Here is a 20,834-nt window from a genome sequence, read left to right as displayed (position 1 = left end):
AAGTAAAATCTGCTAATACTCTTTCTTGCTTAAGTTTTCCATTGGGTATGCATGTCCTTGTTCAGAGCACAGCATGCCTAGGGTATTTATCTAAAAAGAACTGAGACCACAGAGCACTTTAATTTTTCACACAACTTTTGTAGCTACTGTGTTTTGTTACTGAAGATAAAAGTAGTCTAGGATAAAAAAGAATTAAGCCACTACCACCCCAATCTTGAAAGGAGAAAGTCTCACAGATACAAAATTATAATCGTTGAATTAAATGTACTTAGCAAACATCCCTAAGTTAGAATTCAAAGAGTCAACTCTCCTCCCCGACTCCCTTTCAGTGCCTGTCTGGGAAAACTGCAATTCAGCTATAGCCCACTTCATTTCTCAAGAAAGTTAAACAAAACTTCATTTACACTGGAGAGGAGGTAGAGAAGTTGCTACTGTGACTTCTCCAGTTAGAGATCAGATAATTGTACTCTTGGTCTATAAAAGATGGGACTTTAAGGCTATGCACCGACTTTCCAATTCTAACTTATACTCAAAGAGATTCCTTAGTTGTGTGGCTAAGCATTCACCTTCTACAGTGAGCTGCTGAAGAAATGCCATGAAGGATGGTCATTTAATAACTAGAACGCAGGAAAGCTTTTATTAGTTACTACCCTTTCATACATATTTACTACAAACAGGTTTGCCCACACAAGGCATGACATTTAACCCATTCAGAAATGCACTTCACTGAACAGTTTCCTGAGCATTGTCCAAATTAAGAAAGACTACTGTTGCTTAGCCTCTGGTGCAACAATGTAGTAAAAATAAACTTACTTTCAGTTTTCCTTTGTTAAAAGCACAAACTGAAACTTGGTATGCAGAATGCCCCATATCTACAAAGACTATATTTCTTGGTTTCTCCTCCAAGGCTGGTAGATCTTGCTTATAAATTCCATAAGCTAGTGCAACTGTAAAAATAAATAAATACATTAAATTAGATGTCTCAAGCAATTTTCAATAATTTAGACTTCTTTAAAAAAAAGTTAACTTAAAGCTCTTAAAAAAAATTAGGACTGTGTACAAAAATTCACAGTAACTTGAGATAATATGTATTGAAAGTCTACACAAATTTTCACTTTGTTAACATGGAATGATTTTGTTCCAAAGTGACAAAGATAAGAGAAAGTTACTCACCTGGTGCAATAACTGAGGTTCTTCTAGAGGTTTCCCCCTGTGCTCCATTTCATGTGTTCGTGCATCTCTGTGCCACTGATCAGAGAATTTCAGCAGCAGCGCCCATCTGGGTCACACATGCGCCATCTCTGTCTCACGGCGCCCTTGGCACCTCGTCTGGCACACGTGACCTGACCCCCTCAGTTCCTTTCTCTACTGTAGAGTACATAGTGTGAATTCCGAAGCAGAGGGGAGGATGGTGGGTAGACGAGCACCCATAGGGGGAACACATCTTGGAGAACCTCAGTTACTGCATCAGGTGAGTAATCTTTTCTTCCTCAGGTGATGTCCCTGCGGGTGCTCCACTTCAGGTGACTGTAGAGCAGTACCCCTTCTGTGGACAGAAGGGGTTTCGGAGTTGTCTGAGTGATTGAAGATAGTTCTGCTAGGCCTAGCAGTGTATCAGAGCCTAAGGTCTGGTCAATTGCATAATGCTTTATGAATATGTTCAGAGGCCCAGGTAGCTGCTCTGCATATGTCTATGAGTGGTACACTGTTTAGAAAGGTTACTGAGGTTGCTATAGATTTGGCTGAATGAGTTCTGATCCCCACTGGGGGTTGTAAATTGTTTTGTTGGTAGCAGAGGTGAATGCACCATGAGATCCATTTTGAAAAGGAACTGCGGGGGTCAGGTCGTTTGCACTGGATATGGCACCAACAGCACCACAAAATAGGGATGGTGCATGCGCAACCCAGACAGGCACTGCTGATAAAATTCTCTGATCGATGGCTCAGGGACGCACTGACACCTGAAGTGGAGCACCCACAGGGACATCACTCAAAAAAGGACATGCCATTGACAGTGGTCCGCAAACTGTGGGGCATGCCCCCCTACCGGGGTGCGGAGGAACATCCGGGAGGGCACAGCAGGGCATGGGGCCACCCCCACGAGAGGGTGAGGAAGGAGTGCCATCCAGGCCCACTCTGTCCCCAGCTCCACTCCAGCCCAGCTCCCTACTCTAAAAAAGTCACTGATTTAAATTGCTCCACCTGGATCCCACACAATTTACTCTACTTTGATACTCCTATAATGGAAGCATCTCATCACAGCCACCCTTCTTTTGGCAAATGAGAATTTGATCTACCTTTTGCTGTAATCAACCATAGCTCTCAGACTGGCCAAAGAATTTGTAATACAGCAATGAAAAACTGGAATGAGCAAATTACTCACTCATACAAATGGGTGTTTGTGCCAAATGCTATAATTGGACTCTAGGCTGAGACAGGCCGGATAACAAACTGAGAAAGATATGTACCTAAATCTGAGGGGGAGAAAAAAAAATCTGATTTGGATGGAGACTTCATAATGACTATGAATTAAGTATTTTGTCAGATGTCAGACTGACAAAATGTCCATATCATAACCAAGAGATGCACATGTTATTGCACCTGTTAATTAAGGGATAATGGATCCAGTTGCCAGGGGAGGGAAGTACTTCAAAAGTACACGAACAAATTTGGTGCTGACTCTAGCTTTGGAGTGTAGAGACAGATGCTACATCATTGTTGATAGAGAAGAAACAGATCTGAATATTCTTTCATTCCCAAAAATCACTGGAGGGACTAAACTGGTAACAATTAGTTTTCCACAACTTCTTTTCAGATAAATAAGGAATAGTAATCTTTCATGATGAAATTTTAGAATTAATGGTCTATTAATAAAGGCATGGCAGTCATGACTACTGTAATCAGCATTTCAACACAATTATTCTTCTTTTCAAATATAAATTAAAAATGTGACTCCCTACTGTAATATATATTTAAGCCATACATTAGTAGGACTTCACCAAACTAGATAAAGTTTGAAACATGGTATGGTCACACTCCTGCATGCAGACTAGTACTCTTGGCTTGATTTGTGGATTGAGTATATATAATAGTATCTTTTCTGCAGCACATCCATCTCCCTGAAACTAAACAATACTACGAAGAGCTATCTGGTCTCAAACCACAGACATAAAGGCACCCTGTGGTACGGTTCTTGGAACGTAGCAGTCCTGGTTTTAATGATTAAATAATAAATAATAATAATAATTAATAAAAAACCACTCCACCCACACCCCTCACCTTCCAAAGTTTGTTTTGTTTGTTTGTTTTTTGTTTTTTTTTTTTTAAGTGGAGAACACTACTACAGATGTAATATTTTAACTGGACTTTCAGAAAAGAAAAGCATAACAGCTAAACTATCAATATTTTATAGGTGCCTTTATATATTTTTACTACACAATTGGTTATGTAATGATCATTCAGAATCCAATCTTCCAAGTTTAAGAGTTTAGACTGTTAAAAATAGTGTTACACACTTATTCCTGGTCTGCTTCTAGCAAGTATCATATTTACCTGCTGTAGTTTCATTCATCAGCCTCAGACAGTTTAAACCTGCAACCTGCGCAGCTGCCATTACAGACCTTCTCTCAGCATCAGTGAAGAAACTAGGGACCTGTTTTCAAACAAAGTTTGTACTCCATTATACAAATCTCATTACACACAAAATCCTACGCTCACTTTAAAAGTTAATATATCCATAAAACAAAACAATTCCACAAATTTGACTAACATGGAAATTTAAGACACCAATCATATTTAGTTAATAAAGACTGATTAAAATTGCTAAATCTTTTAAAAAGTTACTTCATTACAAGTTCCAATTATCCAAACTGGTATTAAGACAAATACATATCCTGCATTGTCAAGATTTACAGAATCAGTGACAGTCCAGATGCACGATGCACAAGTGTTTCTAAACACAAACTACATTTAATATATTTAACACTAAAAAAATCCCAGATAGCATAAGATTTCAAGAAACAAGGTTTAGATTTTAACAAAAAGTTAGTTTAACTATTTACTAACAGAGAAAATATTTAAACATTTATATAGCACAGTAAAATTTCGGCTCATTTTCTAAACAAATCGAGGACATGTCTGACCCCAAAAGCATAAGCCATCTGGACATAAGAAACAAAAATATAAAATAATTCCAAAGACTGAGGCTCCTTATTACAGGAAGCTACAGCTGAAGCTTAACTCCAGGGTGGTTGAAGAGTATCAGAATGAAGAACAGAAGGGAGGCAGGAAGAATGAAGCTAAGATAAAAATAAGAGGACCCCCCCCCAAAAAAGGCCCAACCAAAGTTGTTTTATTTTTTTAAATTAGAAGCTCTTTGTGGTAGGTTCTGTGTCTTATTTGTATGGCACATATTACATTGGCATCCAAAATGTGCTATGAAAACTCTTTTTTTACATTGTGGTTCCACAAGCAAAAAGAACAGAGATTTTGTAGAAATACACAAGTTAGGTATAGCTCTTATATTTAAGGAAAACTGAAGGTGGAGCCCTCAGAATAACAAAGTTTTGGCACTTCTGGTCTACACTTCTTGTACAGTAGGTCAAAAATGTAGCTACAGCATGTGTTAGGAAGCCTGCTGCTGTACTAGAGCTTGTCTGAGGAACACCACAAAGTCATCACGCAAATTCTGTCTCTTATCTCCACTGAGTATAAAACCTCTACACAAGATCTGCCTGGTTTTTTGGTGAATGGGTATCAGATATTAAAAATATATTTTGTGCTTTTCAGCATATATTTATAGTTTTATTTTCTTCTGGGTGGTTTCTGGCAGCACCTCACATGGCTCTTTTCCAGTTAACACACCATCACACCATTATAATGTACTGTTTATATACAATTACCCATAAGCAGAACTCTGGTAAATATATTACAACTTACAGAAATCACACAGTCTGCCACCGGTTTTTTTAGTGCGCTTTCTGAAGTCTCTTTAAGCTTGGCCAATAGCATTCCTGTAACCTGTTCAACTGCAAATGGTCTCTCTTCATCCAGGTATCGCACCTGAAACACAAGATTAAACAATTACAAAGCAGACATCAATATTTTCACAGTACAAAGAAATGTTTTGTTTTATGGGCTGTTTCATTCCAATACTTCTTTGATCTTTATGTCCTAAGTGCAACCACTTTGTAGGTGGGCAGTAGGTGTGCATCTAATTATTTTAGACAAGAGTTTTCTAAATCTTTTCTCAAAACTTTCCAACAGAATCAGAAAAACCCACGTATTAAAAATAAGATGGAATCAAACATGTCATATGTCAAACCAGAAGACAAACCAACGTCCTCCCAGAGATGATAAAATCACGTTTGGATTTCTCTTTTAGAGTTTGTCTAGTTTAGATTTCAAGCCTTTCTGGGCAGTGACATCTTTTTCTAAGTTTTCACCACACCATGAGCCCAGAAAGCACTCAAAACACCAACAACTGATGCTATAGCTACACATTGCTTATTCCACTCAAAGGATTTGAGTTGGCCTGGTACACGTGTGTGCAGAAATCCTCGAGGAACCTGTATTAATTACTGAGAATTTATGCGTGAGGAACTGAGGCTTACATAAAAGAAGGTATACCAAGTGACCTTAACTGCTTGTATAATTCTCTTTCAAATAAATGACTGTGCATTAAGCATATTCGTTTCCAAATTCTCATTGGTGTTGTCAAACACCTGCCCAACCGTGGGCCATTAGAAGATCCGCTTCAACAGAAAGCAGAGATGGTGGACAAGTGAACCCTTACTGACGACATGGACAGCCCCTGCTGCTTGAGATGGAGAAGGTAGTCCAGTATAAGTGATATAGAGGTGAGCATCAGGGATGACTGAAAATCTCTTCCACTTGGCAAGGTAGGTAGCCTTGGTGACGGGTTTCCTACTGCCAAGAAGGACTTGTCTAACTGGGTCCAAGCAGGAGAGCTCCACAGGGTTCAGCCATGGAGCTTCCACGCCATGAGGTGCAACGACTCAAGGTTCGGGTGCTGGAGACAGCCGTGATTCTGAGTTATTAAATCCAAGAGGAGCGGCAAGATGACTGGGGTTCCACGGACATTTCCAGAAGAGATGTGTACCAATGCTGGTGGGGCCAGGCTAGAGCTATCAATATCACTGAAGCTTCTTCACTCTGTATCTTGAGGAGAAAAGACAGTTACCTTTTCCGTAACTGGTGTTCTTTGAGATGTGTTGCTCATGTCTATTCCACAATAGGTGTGCATGCTCGCTACATGCACCGGTGCTGGAAGTTTTTCCCCTAGCAGTACCCATAGGGGGGAGCACCCCCCCGTGACCCCTGGAGTGGCGCCTGCCTGGCGCGGTATAAGGGGGGCTGTGCTCCCCCCACCCTCAGTTCCTTCTTGCTGGACAACTCCGACAGAAGGGAAGGAGGGTGGGCTGTGGAATAGACACGAGCAACGTATCTTGAAGAACAAGGTGGAAGGTTTTTAGGTAGATGTCGTGGGCTATACATAAGTCCCACAGACTGAGAGCTTCGTGGCAGAGAATCGGGCGCCACCTTGCCTGTTGATATAGAACATCGAGGCCGTGTTGTCCGTGAGAACCCTATCTTGCCCTCCAGGTGTGAGCAGAAGGCCATACATGCCAGTCGCACCACCCTGAGTTCCTTGACATTTATATGAAGGGGTAGATCTTGTAGAGACAGTCTGGTTGGTGTTGAGGGCGATCCACATGGACTGAGCCCTGAATGGTCGCTGGGTTGTGAGCAGCGTCGGGAACGTTCCCTTGACCGAGACCAGTACTGAGCCAGTAGCGACTGCGGTGATCCCAGTGGCGGATTGCCTCTGGAGCGTGGGGCTGACATGGGCAGAGCTCCGGGCACCAGCATGGACATGACGTCCCTGGCTGCCTAGAGGGCTTCAGGCGTAGATGGCATCTGGACAGGCCTGCTCCAAAGAAGCCGGGCTACTCCGCTCAACATGAGTCGGAGGCCCGGGGCCCAATGGGGATCAAGGACTACTCAACATGGGCCTAGCCTCTGTCCCAGACTTCCCTCGGTGCCGTTGCGAAGAGGGAGTCTTTCCGGTCCTCTTGGCGTGCCCCGTAGACGGGGAGCAGTGCCGACTGGACGATGGTACCGGAGGGTCTCCGCGTACGGACGCCGTGGTGCCGGGTACCGGTTTGGAGCCGTGTGCTGGGGTCAGGGCCAGCGCCAACTCCATCAGGATGGCCCTGAGCCTAATGTCCCTTTCTTTTTTAGTCCGGGGCTTGAAAGACTTGCAGATCTTGCATCTTTCGCTGATATGGGTTTCTCCCAAGCAGTGCAGACAATCCTTGGCATAAAGAGCCTACAAGAGCAGCACGATTAAAGACTGGGGCGCGAGGCATGCCACGGCCCGGGCTCAACGACTAACTAAAACTAACTGCATTAGCTGACTACAGGTACTACTGAACAGAGTTCTGGGGACGAGCTGCAGCAAAGCTGGAGCTGAGCAGTTCTGATGCACCTTCACTGGTGGCAAGAAGGAACTGAGGGTGGGGGGAGCACAGCCCCCCTTATACCGCACCAGGCAGGCGCCGCTCTGCAGGTCGTGGGGGCGCTCCCCCCTATGGGTACTGCTAGGGGAAAAACTTCTGGCACCAGTGCACGTGGGGAGCACGCACACCTATTGTGGAATACACATGAGCAATCACTCGAAGAAGAACCTTGTGAATAAGAGGACAGGAACGCATATAGAAGACTACCCCCCCATGAGAGGAAGAACGCATCTGTGATGGAGCCTGGGCTGTGATTCAGGAAGGAGCAAAACTGCTGGCACTTTGCGTCGCGTGGCAAACAGGTCCATCTGGGGAAAGCCCCACAGTTGGGAGATGGAGTTCACGAAGTCTGGGCATAGGGACCACTTGTGGCCATGAAATGACCTGCTGAGACGGTCCACCAACTCGTTCTGTACTCCCAGGAGGTACGACTCTTGGAGGTGTATCGAATGAGCTACACAAAAGTCCCATAGCATGAGGTCTTCCTGGCACAGGGGACAGGAGCGTGCACCCCTTTTGTTGACATAGAACATCGCCGTGGTGTTGTCTGTCATAACTGATACAGATCTCCCTGTCAAGTGGGCTCGGAAAGTCTGGCATGCCAGGTGCCCCGCTCTCAGCTCTCTGACACTGAAAGCGAGTTCTGCCTGGGACCAGATGCCTTGTGTCCTGAGGTCTCCCAGACCAAGGCTGAGGCATTTGTCACTAGCAAGAGGGACGGCTGAGGACTGGTGAAGGGGAGTCAGGGAGTCAAGGCGGGCGAGGCAGTCACAACCCTGTCCCGAGCTGGCTGATACACTGAGGCTAGCCACAATTGGAGAGGCCGGAGTCTGAGCCTGGCATGTTGCACCACATAGGTACAAATGGCCATATGACCCAGAAGTTTCAGGCAATTCCTTGCTGTGGTGGTGGGAAACTGCCTGAGACCTCAACTGTTGTCGCCAGGGCCTAAAACCTCACTTCCAGGAGGTATTCCCTGGCCTGAGTCAAGTCCAGGACCACTCCTATGAACTCTATCGGCTGAAAAGGGGACAGAGTCAATTTCCCCACGTTCAGAAGGCCCAGTTTGACGAATGTCGTTCTTATGAAGTCAACTTGTGCCTCCACTTGAGCCCTGGAGCGGCCTTGACCAGTCGTCGGGGTATGGGAACACCTGTACCTGCTGCCTGCACTTGGTAAATACACGAGGCGTCTTTCTCCCTGACAGGCTGAGCAGGAGGACTGTGAACTGGCAGTATTTATTGCTCTCCACAAACCTGAGGTACCTTCTGTGGGACGGTGTAATCACTATATTAAAGTATGCGTCCTTTAAGTCGAGGGCTGCATACCAGTCCCCTGGATCCAAGAAAGGGATGACAGAGGCCGAAGACACCATGCAGACCTTGAGTTTCTTCATGAACTTGTTGAGCTCTCGCAGGTCTAGGATGGACCTGAGCTCACCTTTGGCTTTTGGTATTAGGAAATACCAGGAATATAAGCCCTTGCCCTTCAGCTCCTGAGGAACCTCTTCCACTGCTCCCAGCGATAGGAACAAGTGCACCTCCTGCAGAGGAGCTGCTTGTGAGAAGGGTCCCTAAAGAGGGACGGAGAAAGGGGGTGGAAGGGCAGAGAATTGGAGGGTGTAGCCCCTCTCTACCATTCGGAGCACCCAGATGTCGGATGTGACACAGGCCAACACATGGTAGAAAGGGGACAGTCAGGACAAGAAAGTAAGGCGGGTTGCATCCAGTCCAACGACTGGTGCGCCGTCCTCGTTTGCACCTTCAAAATGCCTGCTTCTGGCCAGATGAAGGTTTGGGTGGGCCAGAGCCCTGGCCTGAGGATGGGTGCGGCCTCTTCCTGCCGCTCCTGTTTCTCCTCCGTGAACCGCCCTGCTGGTTCAGCGGTTGGTAGAACCGCAGAGGAGGTTGCAGCCTAAAATGCCTGCGTGGTGGTGGTGTGGAGACCCAGCAACTTGAGGGTGGCTCTCGAGTCTTTCAGGCTATGTAGCCTTTTATCTGCCTTTTTGGAAAAGTGTCAAACCCCCAAAAGGTTAGATCCTGAATGGTCTGCTGGACCTCGTATGATAGACCTAGAGCCAGGAGCCCCTTCTCACGGCAACCCTGGTAGCCATCACCCAAGTAGCCACATCAGCCCCGTCCACAGCAGCCTGCAGCGAAGCTCGGGAAATGAGCCTGTCCTCCTCAACCACGTCTGAGAACTCGCCATGGGAGTCCTGTGGCAGGAACACTGCGAATTTTTCCATTACCCTGCATGTATTGTAGCAGTAACTGCTGACAATGGCCTACTGATTAGAAATATGGAGCTGCAAACTGCCAATGGACTAGACCTTTCTCCCAAAAAAGGTCGAGTCTTTTCACCTCCCTGGGTTCTTCGGGGAGGCTCGTGCTGGTTGGCAGTGTCCACGACCAGGGAATCTGGTGGAGTGTGTATAAAGGCGCTCATAGCCCCTGGACGGCACAAAGTAGCATCTTTCATTGCGCTTAGGTGTCGGGGCAACGAGGTTGGGGTCTGCCACAAAGTCTTTGTTGTAACAGTAACAGTCTTTATTAGAGGCAGAGCGATACATTCAGGTCCACAGGGGGCAAGAATATCCACCATGGGATCCGTGTCCTTCACTACTTCCTCTGCCTGAATGCCCAGGCCCTGGGCAACCCGCCACAACAACTGCTGCAGAACCCTGTTGTCCTCCAGGGACTGCTGCAGAACCCTGTTGTCCTCCAATGCCTCGTCCGGGGAGGAAGAGGAAGAGACCCTCATAAGGGGAGACTGTTCCCTTCCTTCCACACCCATGGGGTCCCATGATGCCTCGGGGTTCCCGAGCTGGTGCCAAAACGAACAGTGCCGTGCCCCATGGTGCCAGGACGGCATAAACCAGTGCCGGAGCAGTTGGTGCTGATGGTACCGGCGAAGGTGCCGAAGCTGACTGTGTTGACATGAGCTACGGCGGTGCCGTGGTGGCCAGCTATGGTACCTTGGACAGCGTCGGAGTTGGAGCTTCCAGAGAGGCAGAGGGCAGTAAAGGTAGCCGATGCTACCGACTCTGCTGAATGTGACCTCTGGCTTCGTCCCTGGCTTTGGTGGAAGGTCCATGGCATCCAGAAGGGCCACTGCAGAGGCCATAGTGCTGAGTAGGCATGCCAATCCCTTCGCGACCTCGACCTCTTGCTCCTACTCCTATCTGAGGTCTCCGAAAATGAAGACCATGGAGGAGCTGTGCTGCGAGGCACCAACCGTCAGGAGCTAGGAGACCGATTAGGCTCCCACTCCTGAGCTGTTGGCGCCAGAGGGGTGCTGTAGAGATGGTGAGCGCCACAGCAGCACGGTTGTCTTCCCCCTTGACTGGACTCCGGGGCAGGCTGATGCCAGCGGTTCATCCCTCCTGGAGGGGAAAACTGTGCCAGGAGGCGCAACAAGTCCTGTGTCACCTTAAATGCCTCTGGGATCGACAGGAACTGCAGCTGCTTATTCCGAGGGCCTGGCGAGCAGGGCGGGTCCGGACTGAACTGCACCGGGGCAGGAGTCGATGCGACCCTCGTGGGCAAAGTGGCTGAAGTCCTGTGGGCCAACCAGGGTCCCACAATGGCCAGCTCCTTGGTTTTGGCCGGTGATTGTGACCCGTGCCTGCCCGCCAGTTGCATGCAGGAGGAGCCGTGATGGTGCCCAGAGTCTCGTGAGGAGTCCTTTCTCCTCCAGACCCTGGGACGATGGTGTCAGGGTGCTCCGCACCAAGGAGGACGTGCTAGGCACGGGGTGCCCCGATCCAGGGTCTGACTGGGGCCGGAGTGTGGCCTCCATCAGCAGAACTTTGAGACACTGATCCCTGTCTTTCAAAGTTCTAGGGCGAAACCCGCAAGAGATCCTGCACTGGTCTTTCTGGTGACTCTCTCTGAGACACCTCAAGCATAAAGTGTGCCGGTTGCTTTTGGGAATGCGTTTACCACAGACCTCACAAGTATTAAACCCGGGGGACCGCAGCATGCCACGGTGCTGGGGAACCAATGGGGGGGACCCCCAAAGAAGAAACCTTAACACTAATACTAACTATACTAAGAGATAAACAACTTTGAACAATGGACACTGCTAACGGCACTTGCCAAGGCAAGAGATATGGGACTTTTCAGCTAACGGTCACAGGTGGTAAGAAGGAACAGAGGGGATGCGGGGTCAGCAAGGCTCTATATTGAGTGCGACTCCAGGGGGTGCCCACGCCAACCCGACAGATGCTGCTAAGGGAAAAATCTTATGGCTGCACACACACACCTGACTGAAACTGACATGAACAAGCACTCAAAGAAAAACTCTTCCTTTCCTTCCCTCCCCCAGGTTGGACAGATATGCATATATCCAGAGCCTTCTTTATAGAATTTAAGAAAATTAAAATAGAAAGCTCAGTGAAGTAATTTCATTTGAGAAGTAAAATACAGCCAAGCAGAAAAGACAGTTACCCTTTTCCGTAACTGGTGTTCTTTGAGACGTGTTGCTCATCTCTATTTCACAGTAGGTGTGCATGCTCACCACGTGCACCAGTGCCAGAAGTTTTCCCCCTAGCAGTACCCATAGGGGGAGCACCGCTGCACCCCCTGGAGTGGCGCCTTCATGGTGCGGTATAAGGAGAGCTGCGCACTCCCCCAACCCTCGGTTCCTTCTTGCCGGACAACTCCGACAGAGGGGAAGGAGGGTGGGATGTGGAATGGACATGAACAACACATCTCCAAGAACACCAGTTACGGAAAAAGGTAACTGTCTTTTTTTCTTCGAGTGATTGCTCATGTGTATTCCACAGTAGGTGATTCCAAGCTATATCTGTTGGAAGTGGGTAGGAATTCACAGATTCCTGGGATGGAATACAGCTCTACCGAACCCGGCATCGTCCCTGGTTTGGGAGACAATCGCATAGTGTGAGGTGGATGTGTGAACAGAGGACCAGGCAGCAGCCCTACAGATGTCTTGAATTGGGATGTGGGCCACGAAGGCAGCTGACAAGGCCTGTGCCCGCGTCGAGTGCGCCTTTACCATCGGTGGCGGGGGAACTCCTACCAGATCGTAACAGGTGCGGATGCATGAGGTGATCCAGCGAGAGAGGTGCTGAGTGGAGATCGACCCGCCCCTTCATGCGCTCAGCCGAAGCAACGAACAGTTGCGAAGACTTCCTGAATGGCTTAGTCCGTTCCAGCTAGAAAGCCAGTGTCCTAGGCACATCGAGCACATGAAGGAGGCGTTCCTCATTGGACTTGTGAGGCTTGGGGCAGAGGACAGGCAGGAAGATGTCCTGGCCCATGTGAAAGGCGGAGACCACCTAAGGGAGGAACGCGGGGTATAGGCAGAGCTGGACCTTATCCTTGTGAAAAAGTGTGTACGGGGGTCCAGAGGTCAGAGCCCTGAGCTCCGATACCTGCCTGGCCGACGTGATGGCAACCAGAAAGGCCACCTTCCATGAAAGATGAGACCAGGAGCACATGGCCAGAGGTTCGAAGGGGTGGTCCTGTGAGACAGGACACCACGAAGTTCAGATCCCACTCTGGGACAGAGGGCCTAGCATATGGGAAAAGAGAGTCCAATCCCTTGAGGAACCGTCCGGTCAAAGTATGGGAGAACATTGTACGACCCTGCACCGGCAGATCGAAGGCCGATATGGCCGCCTGTGCACCCTGGCCGAGAAGGGGGCCAGGCCCAGGGTCCTAAGGTGGAGGAGGTAATCCAGGATAAGATGAATCGGGGCAGCCATCGGGGAAACACCCTGCTCGACAGCCCACCTGGACAAACTGGACCACTTTGCCAGGTAGGCTCAGTGTGTGGATGGCCGCCGACTTTCCAGGAGGACGCGTTGGACCCCTTCCAAACACGCCTGCTCCTTCCTGCCTAGCCATTGAGCAGCCATGCAGTGAGGTGGAGAGCCTCTAAGTTGGGGTGAAGAAGATGGCCTTGGTTCTGGGAAAGCAAGTCTGGGCGGAGACGCAATGGCCACGGCACAGTGACCACTAGGCTCATGAGGGTCCTGTACCAATGCTGCCAGGACCAAGCCGGGGCAATTAAAATGACCCATGCCTTGTCTAACTTCACATTTTCTAGGACCTTGCTGATGAGGGGGAAGGCATAGAGAAGCTGGCCTGACCACAGCAGGAGGAAGGCATCCGAGATAGCACCCCGTCCCAAACCCCGCCTGGAGCAGTCCCAGAGCCTGAGGGCTTCTTGGCAGAGAACTGAAGACCGGGTCCCACCTTGCCTGTTGATGTAAAACATCGAGGCCGTGTTGTTCGTGAGGACCCGGATTATCTTGCCCTGTAAGCGTGAGCAGAAAGGCCACACACGCCAGGCCTACCGCCCTGAACTCCCTGACGTTTGTGTGGAGGGACAACTCTGTGGTCGACCACAGCCCTTGAGTCTGAACTGTCCCCAGATGGGCCCCCCCAACCCAGGTCCGACGCTTCAGACATTGGCTCCAGTGACAGGGCCGAGTCCCTGAAGGGGACCCCTTGGAGCATGTTGCTTGGGGAGGACCACCACCATAGGGAGGCGATCACCGGGTCGGGCATGGTGAGGACTTTGTCCATACTGTCTCGGGCCTGGGAGAACTGTGAGGCCAACCAAAGTTGGAGGGGCCTCATCTGGAGTCTGGCGTGGCACGCCCTGGAGCTGTAGGCACGCCCTGGAGGTGTCACAGGGAATTTCAAGGCCGAGGCGATTAGCCCTTTCAGGGTCTTGAACCTGCCCGGTGGGTGGGAAGCCATGGCCGTCGAGGTAGGGGAAGATCTAGACCCCGCTGAATTCTATGCGCTGGACTGGAACTAATGTTGACTTGGCCTTGTTTACCAACAGACCCAGGTTGGCACAAGTGGACAAAAGGAGCGCCATGTGGTCCCGCACCTGCGACCAGGAGCTGCCCTTGACCAGCCAGCCAGTCGTCCAGGTAGGGGAAGATCTAGACCCCGCCGGCACCTGAGGTAGGCTGCTACCACCGACGTACACTTCGTGAACACCCTGGGGGCAGTGGTTAGGCCAAATGGGAGGACCGTGAAATGATAGTGGTTTTGCCCCACTAAGAACTGGAGGAAACGCCTGTGCCCCTCGAATATATGAATATGGAAATACGCGTCCTACAGGTCCAGGGCCGCGTACCAATCCCTGGGGTCCAGGGAGACCATGCGGAACTTGAGCTTGACCATGAACTGGTTCAGGTCCTGCAGATCCAGGATAGGCCTGAGACTCCCCTTTCGCCTTGGGGATAAGGAAATAACAGGAGTAAAACCCCTTGCCCTTGAACTCCCCCAGGCACCATTTCCACAGCTCCTAGACTGAGGAACTGGCCCACCTCCTGCTCTAACAGGTCCACATGTGATGGGTCCCCCAGACCAACGAAGGGGGTGGTTGGGTGGGGCAAGACAAACTGCAACATGTAGCCCCAAGAGATGGTGTTGAGGACCCATTGGCCCGAGGTTAGTTGCGACCATTCCGAGGAAAGCACACAAGCGATTGCGGAAGGGAAGCTTTATTGAAGGGGGAGTCCCCTCGGGAGTTGCCCGGGTACCCCCCAGTGCCCCATCAAAAACGCCAAAAAAAATGCGTCCGCTGCATCCGACGCCGCCTGTAGGGCAGCTTTGGCGGCAGCCGCACCCTCCTCCAGCAGTGCCTTGACCTCTTTCTTGTCTCACTCCAGGAGGGAGCCCTCAAATTTTGGCAGTGAGCCCCACAAGTTAAATTCGTAACTGCTCAGGAGAGCTTGGTGGTTAGCCACCCGCAGCTGGAAGCTTGAAGATGAATACAGCTTCCTACTGAAAGAGTCCAGTCTCCTTGAATCTTTATTTTTGGGTGTGGGAGCTGGTTGGCCCTGTCTCTCTCTCTGATTCACAGATTCGACTACAAGGGAGTTGGGTGCCGGGTGGGCACAAAAGGTATTCACGCCCTTTGGTGGGTAGAAAATATTTGCGCTCTGTCTTCTTTGAAATGGGGGCCAGGGAAGCCGGCGTTTGCCACAAGGTGTTCGAAATGTTTGCCACCCAGCCTGGCACCAGGGAGGACAGGACATTAAAAAGAGTCCGAGGGCCCCTCCCCATCTCCTCTGCTTGGAGGTTAAAGCTCGATGCTACCCTTTTCAGGAGCCCCTGGTGTGCCCTGAAATCCTCCTGCGGGGCGGAGGGGCCGCAACTGTGTCATCCAGAGCGGGGAAGGAGATGGCCGTCATGGAGCTCTGAGTCTCTGCCGGCACCAGAGGGTCCACCTGTTGGTCGGACTCCGGGCACGGAGCCGAGGACGCATGTCCCACAGATTTAGCTCCCAGGGGTCTAGAGATCGAGGCCGACAGTGCTTCTGAAGCTCTGGTTACCAAGCGAGCCCCCACCTGGGGCTGCGTCGGAGGCCACGGTGCCCACTGGTACCACTGTCCTTGCCACGGGGCCCCATGCCACTGCCCTTGATGCAGCACCGGCAGGTTGGTTTTACTCAGCTAACCCAAGGAGGGGCGGCTGTGAGCAGAGGTCAGGCTGACAAGTGACCTGGCTCTATCATGGCAGGAACGGTGGTGCCTGGAGCTATGGCGTCCACGGGACTGCAACCCTGATGCAGAGGAGCAGTACCGCTCATAGCTGCTGCTCCGCAATCTGCTCCGATGCACGGACCTTCCACAGCGTGGTGCCGGCGATCTACGCCTCGAGCTGCGGGGGCAGTGTCTCGGCGGGGAGCGAGAGCAGGAGTTTGACCGGGAGTGGTGACGGTGCCTGTGCCATGACAGACTGCGGTAACCCCGACGACTCGGGGTCCGACCCCTTTTGGATGGCACCCAACCAGACAGTCTAGCGGACGTCGACAGCAATGCACGAGGACTGCGTCCCGAACGATCGCTGGGCGGAGAACGTGGTCGGGAGCAGTCTCCTGACCAAGATCTGCGCTGAGCTGGGGGCGATGGCAGGGAGCCCAGTGGCGGTTTGCCTCTGGAGCAGGGGCCCGACACCAGTGGCACCCCCAGTACCAGTATGGTCATGATGTCTCGAACCGCCTGCAAGGCCTCCGGCGTCGAAGGCATCCGGAGAGGCCTGACCCGACGCAGCCGGGCTACTCCACTCAACATGCATCGGAGGCCATGGGAATGAGGGCTGCTCAACATGGGTCTAGCCTCTGCCCCTACTTTCTCTGCCACTGTGACGACAGGCCTTTCCTTGGCTTCTTGTGTCCCGTAGATGGGGAGCAGTGCCGGCTAGTGGAAGGCACCAAAGGGTCTCTGCGCACCGAAGTTGCGGTGCCTGGAGCTGAATCGGAGCAGCGCGCCCGAGCTGGGGTCAGTGCTGACTCCATGAGAGTGGCCCAGAGTCTAATGTCTTTTGTTCAGGGATTAAAAGATCTACAAATCTTACAGCGGTCACCGACGTGAGTCTTACCCAAACAGCGCAGGCAATCCACGTGCGGTCACTTCTTGGCATAGAACGCCTACAAGGGTCGCACGACTTGAAGCCCGGGGCATGCCCCAGCCTGGGTACTCTAGCTAACCGAATTGACTGAAAGAACTGACTAACAACAGGTACTAGCACTAAGCGAACGGAAAAGTTCTCGGGACAAGCTACAGCTAAGCTGGAGCAGAGTAGTTCCGATGCACCTTCCCTGGCGTCAAGAAGGAACTGAGGGTGGGGGAAGGGTGCAGCTCCCCTTATACCGCACCATGGAGGCGCCACTCCAGGGGACGCAGCGGTGCTCCCCCTACGGGTACTGTTAGGGGAAAAACTTCTGGCAGCGGTGCACATGGTGAGCGCACACACCTACTGTGGAATACACATGAGCAATCACTCGAAGAAGAATCTCTGTTTGCTTGTCAAAATAACGACACAGATTATGGCAGCTGCAGGTATGCATGGAAACTGCAAAACTCACCTTCAGTCCTACACTCCCATTTGGCATCTTTTGAAGCTCAAAGGGAAGTCTGACCCTTTCACCTTGTATGTAAGGATCATCAAATGCTCTTCCATGCATTTTTTTGAAGCCATGTAACGTATTCTTTACATTTGTGACAATCTGTGGAAGATAAATGCGTTGCTATGAGAGGCATATCAGAAAACACAGAAATTATGGCTTTATCTAGCTCAGTGTCGCTTAAAGTTTAAAATAGGAACTAGAGGCCTGCTATGAACACAAACTTCCAGCATTTGAGCAATGTATCCTTTTCCTCACTTCCCACTGAATACAACTGTTATTAAGCATGTCACTTTATTTATGAGACCAATTAATACACTCAAACCCACTTTTCATGTCTAAGTCAGTATTCATTTCACTAGTTTTCCCCTTCCCTATCTTAAAAGGAACTTCCTGTTATACCCAATTTGGACAGTGAATTAATTACGTACCAGTACAATGACTGAACAACAATGATTGAACTACATACAACCATCTTAACAATGTTATTAAAATATGGTAATTAAATGCCTAGTAATTTTCAGGGCTTAAAGTACCCAAAAAATGCTTAATTCAGATCCCAATTCTATATGAGCCTTCCCCTTAGCTACTGTCTCAATATTTTGGGCTAGTGATTTAAAACACAGATTTTAAAGCCTGACTTTTTTGACCCATCACACATCAAAAGAACTTGCTCATTTTATAATGAATACAGAATGTTTAACTCAATTACAACTGTACTCCAGGCTTTGAAAGTGTACCTTGTATTTACTAGCCTGAGAATTAAGCTTAACAGTTGGAAGCCAATGTGAAACACAAGGGCCCCCATCTCCAGCAACGTCCATTAGCTGTGTACTGATGAGCTGTGCATGGCTGCTGAAAATGAGGGTCCACCTGCCCCTGGAACATGCCTGAAGGCTCCATTCCTTTGGCTAATCATGTAAGAGTATCTGAAATTTAACTACCCACCTTCTGGGAAGAGACAGAAAGAGTTCTCTCCCTATTACTCCACAACTTCCTGACTAGGGTGCATGTGCATGTAAAGGGTAAGGGATATCCTCAGTTATTATTTCCACTCCCTCGAGTCTGCTGCAAGGGATCTTTGCTATTCAGTCCTCATTTTTTAGGTATTCCTCCTGGTGATGATCTCCAGTCCCAGCCTTTGCTCCTGTTCTTAGTTTTCCCAAGCAGCAGAAAGTGAAGTTACAAAGATCACAAGTTTTACTGCTGTCCAGAGTTCTGAACAGAGGTAGTGAAACTGACGAGTCTGAATTTCACTATACTGTCTGGGAAACCTACAAGCAGCGGCACAGACATTTGTGTTGTGTCCGTAAATTCAGAAAGACAGCACTGCTTCTGTTTTCATTTTCAAACTATAAGGGACAGAAACTTTTCTTAATGAATGCTAACATTCTTCGATAATTGAAGACTTGAGCCTATACCCATTCTCCTCCCCCAACTAAGGGATGTTTCTTATTCTTCACTGGTGACTAGACCAAGTCCTACATTTCTCCCTGTCTTTCCTCTAAAAAGAAAAGAAGAAAAAAAGAAAAAAAAAATAATCAAGAATTAACCAGAGGCAATATTTCAATTAGTTTTAACAAAGGGGAGTACAGCCTCTGATTTAGAAATAACTGGTAACAAAAGAAAGGATATTAAGCATATATTTTGAGTTAAAACATGAAACAATATATCAGATTTCTTCACACTTCCAGTTCCCTCACAGTTCAACAGGAGATGAGTAATTTAAAGATCGCTTAAATTCCTGTAAAGTAATATGTTTAGATCCATTTACCTGGCTTTTTGCTGCATTCCCTATGGCCCGGGTTTTGGATCCTAGAGATATACAAGCTCTAAATAATAACAGAAAGAAAAATATTCAGCTTTGACAGAAAACATCAGGAAAAAAAAGTGTAATTTCCCCCCCAGAGTAAACCCTAAAACTACTTTTAAAAGACTATCAACTGCTCCTTAAATTACTTTGTGGAATTCTTTAAAAGTCACATTAACATTTTCTATTACCCAAAATTATTTCCCTTTCTTCAGTTGTAAGTGTGCTGGTAGTTGATGCCCAACACCTAAAGGCTTCATGCACCAGTAATAAAATATATTGTCTGTTTCAGCACATATTTTAATGTGCATTTTATTAGAATACCTAGTTCTTATAGTGCTTTTCATCAGAGAATCTCAAAGTGTTTTGCAAAGCAGGTAAATATTAGCATCCCCATTTTGCAGGCAGGGAAACTGAGGCACGGAGTTTGCTCCAGGTCACCCAGCAGGCCAGCAACAGTACTAAAACATCACTGGAATTTCTAGACACTAGAGATGACAATTTTCTAACTCAAAAAGTGTTGCAGCCAACCCAAGGGAATTCTTTATCGGACCTTGTTCTAACAGACAAAGAGGAACTGATCAGAGAACTAATGTTAATGGTTGCTTAGGTACAAATGATCATGACTTGATCACATACATACTGTGCAAGCAGAATGAAGTCCATACCAATAATATATATATGGTGTGTTAATAGGGCCAACTTCACAAAGTCGAAAACAATTATGAGAAATCAGCTGGGGCAGAATTTAATCAAAAAAATGTGAATGATAATTGGAAATCATTCAATAATCCTTTCTAGAAGCTCAAAAAAAGTCACAATCCCCATTAAGGAAGAAAGCCATGGTAGTTAAACAAATAACCTAGTTTAGAAGGGGAGCGAAGGCAGATATATAGACAGACATACAAACACATACAGAAATCAAATGTGATCCTGAGATGAATAAATAGGGGAATCTCAAGTAGGAGTAGAGAGGTTATTTTCCCTCTGTATTTGGCTCTGATGCAACTGCTGCTGAAATGCTGAGTCCAGTTCTGGTACCCACAATTCAGAATAATTTGGAGAGGGTTCAGAGAAGAGCCACCAGAATGATTAAAGGATTAGAAAACATACCTGATAGTGACAGATTAAAGGAACTCAATCTATTTATCTTAATAAAAAGAAGGTTAAGGGATGACTTGATTACAATCTATAACAGGAGTGGGGCAAACTACAGCCTGCGGGCCACGTCCAGCCCATCAGACCTGTTAATCTAGCTCTCGAGCTCCCGCCAGGGAGCAGGGTCAGGGGCTTATTCCATTCTGCGTGTGCCATGGCTCCGCGAGGCTCCCAGAAGCAGCAGCATGTCCCCCCTCTGGCTCCTACACATAGGGGCAGTAAGGGGGCTCCACACGTTTCCCCCGCCCTAAGCGCCGCCCCCCGCAGCTCCCACTGGCTGGGAACCACGGCCAATGGGAGCTGCAGGGGCGGAGTCTGCAGACAGGGCACTGCACAGAGCCGCCTGGGCATGCTTCTGCATAGGAGCGGGGGGGGTGGGGGGGGGAGGGAGGAATATGCCACTGCATCCCTGACCTCCCCCTGCGCCC

General features: G+C 48.8%; 1 protein-coding gene across 1 annotated transcript in view; it reads right to left on the bottom strand.

The window, feature by feature from the left end:
- HSPA4L (heat shock protein family A (Hsp70) member 4 like) overlaps positions 1-20,834 on the bottom strand; it is a 61,446-nt gene that overhangs the window by 29,102 nt on the left and 11,510 nt on the right. The window contains exons 2-6 of the mRNA XM_037897175.2: positions 19,213-19,270; positions 17,400-17,540; positions 4,939-5,061; positions 3,553-3,652; positions 814-947 (exon numbers count right to left, since the gene is read on the bottom strand). Of these exons, the coding sequence (XP_037753103.1) occupies positions 814-947; positions 3,553-3,652; positions 4,939-5,061; positions 17,400-17,540; positions 19,213-19,270 (556 nt within the window). The remainder of the gene's footprint in view (positions 1-813; positions 948-3,552; positions 3,653-4,938; positions 5,062-17,399; positions 17,541-19,212; positions 19,271-20,834) is intronic.

The sequence above is a fragment of the Chelonia mydas genome, chromosome 4 (assembly GCF_015237465.2).
Source record: "Chelonia mydas isolate rCheMyd1 chromosome 4, rCheMyd1.pri.v2, whole genome shotgun sequence".
Lineage (NCBI taxonomy): Eukaryota > Metazoa > Chordata > Testudines > Cheloniidae > Chelonia > Chelonia mydas.
Note: the sequence above shows the minus strand (reverse complement) of the source record. Positions and strands in the feature narration are given on the sequence as shown.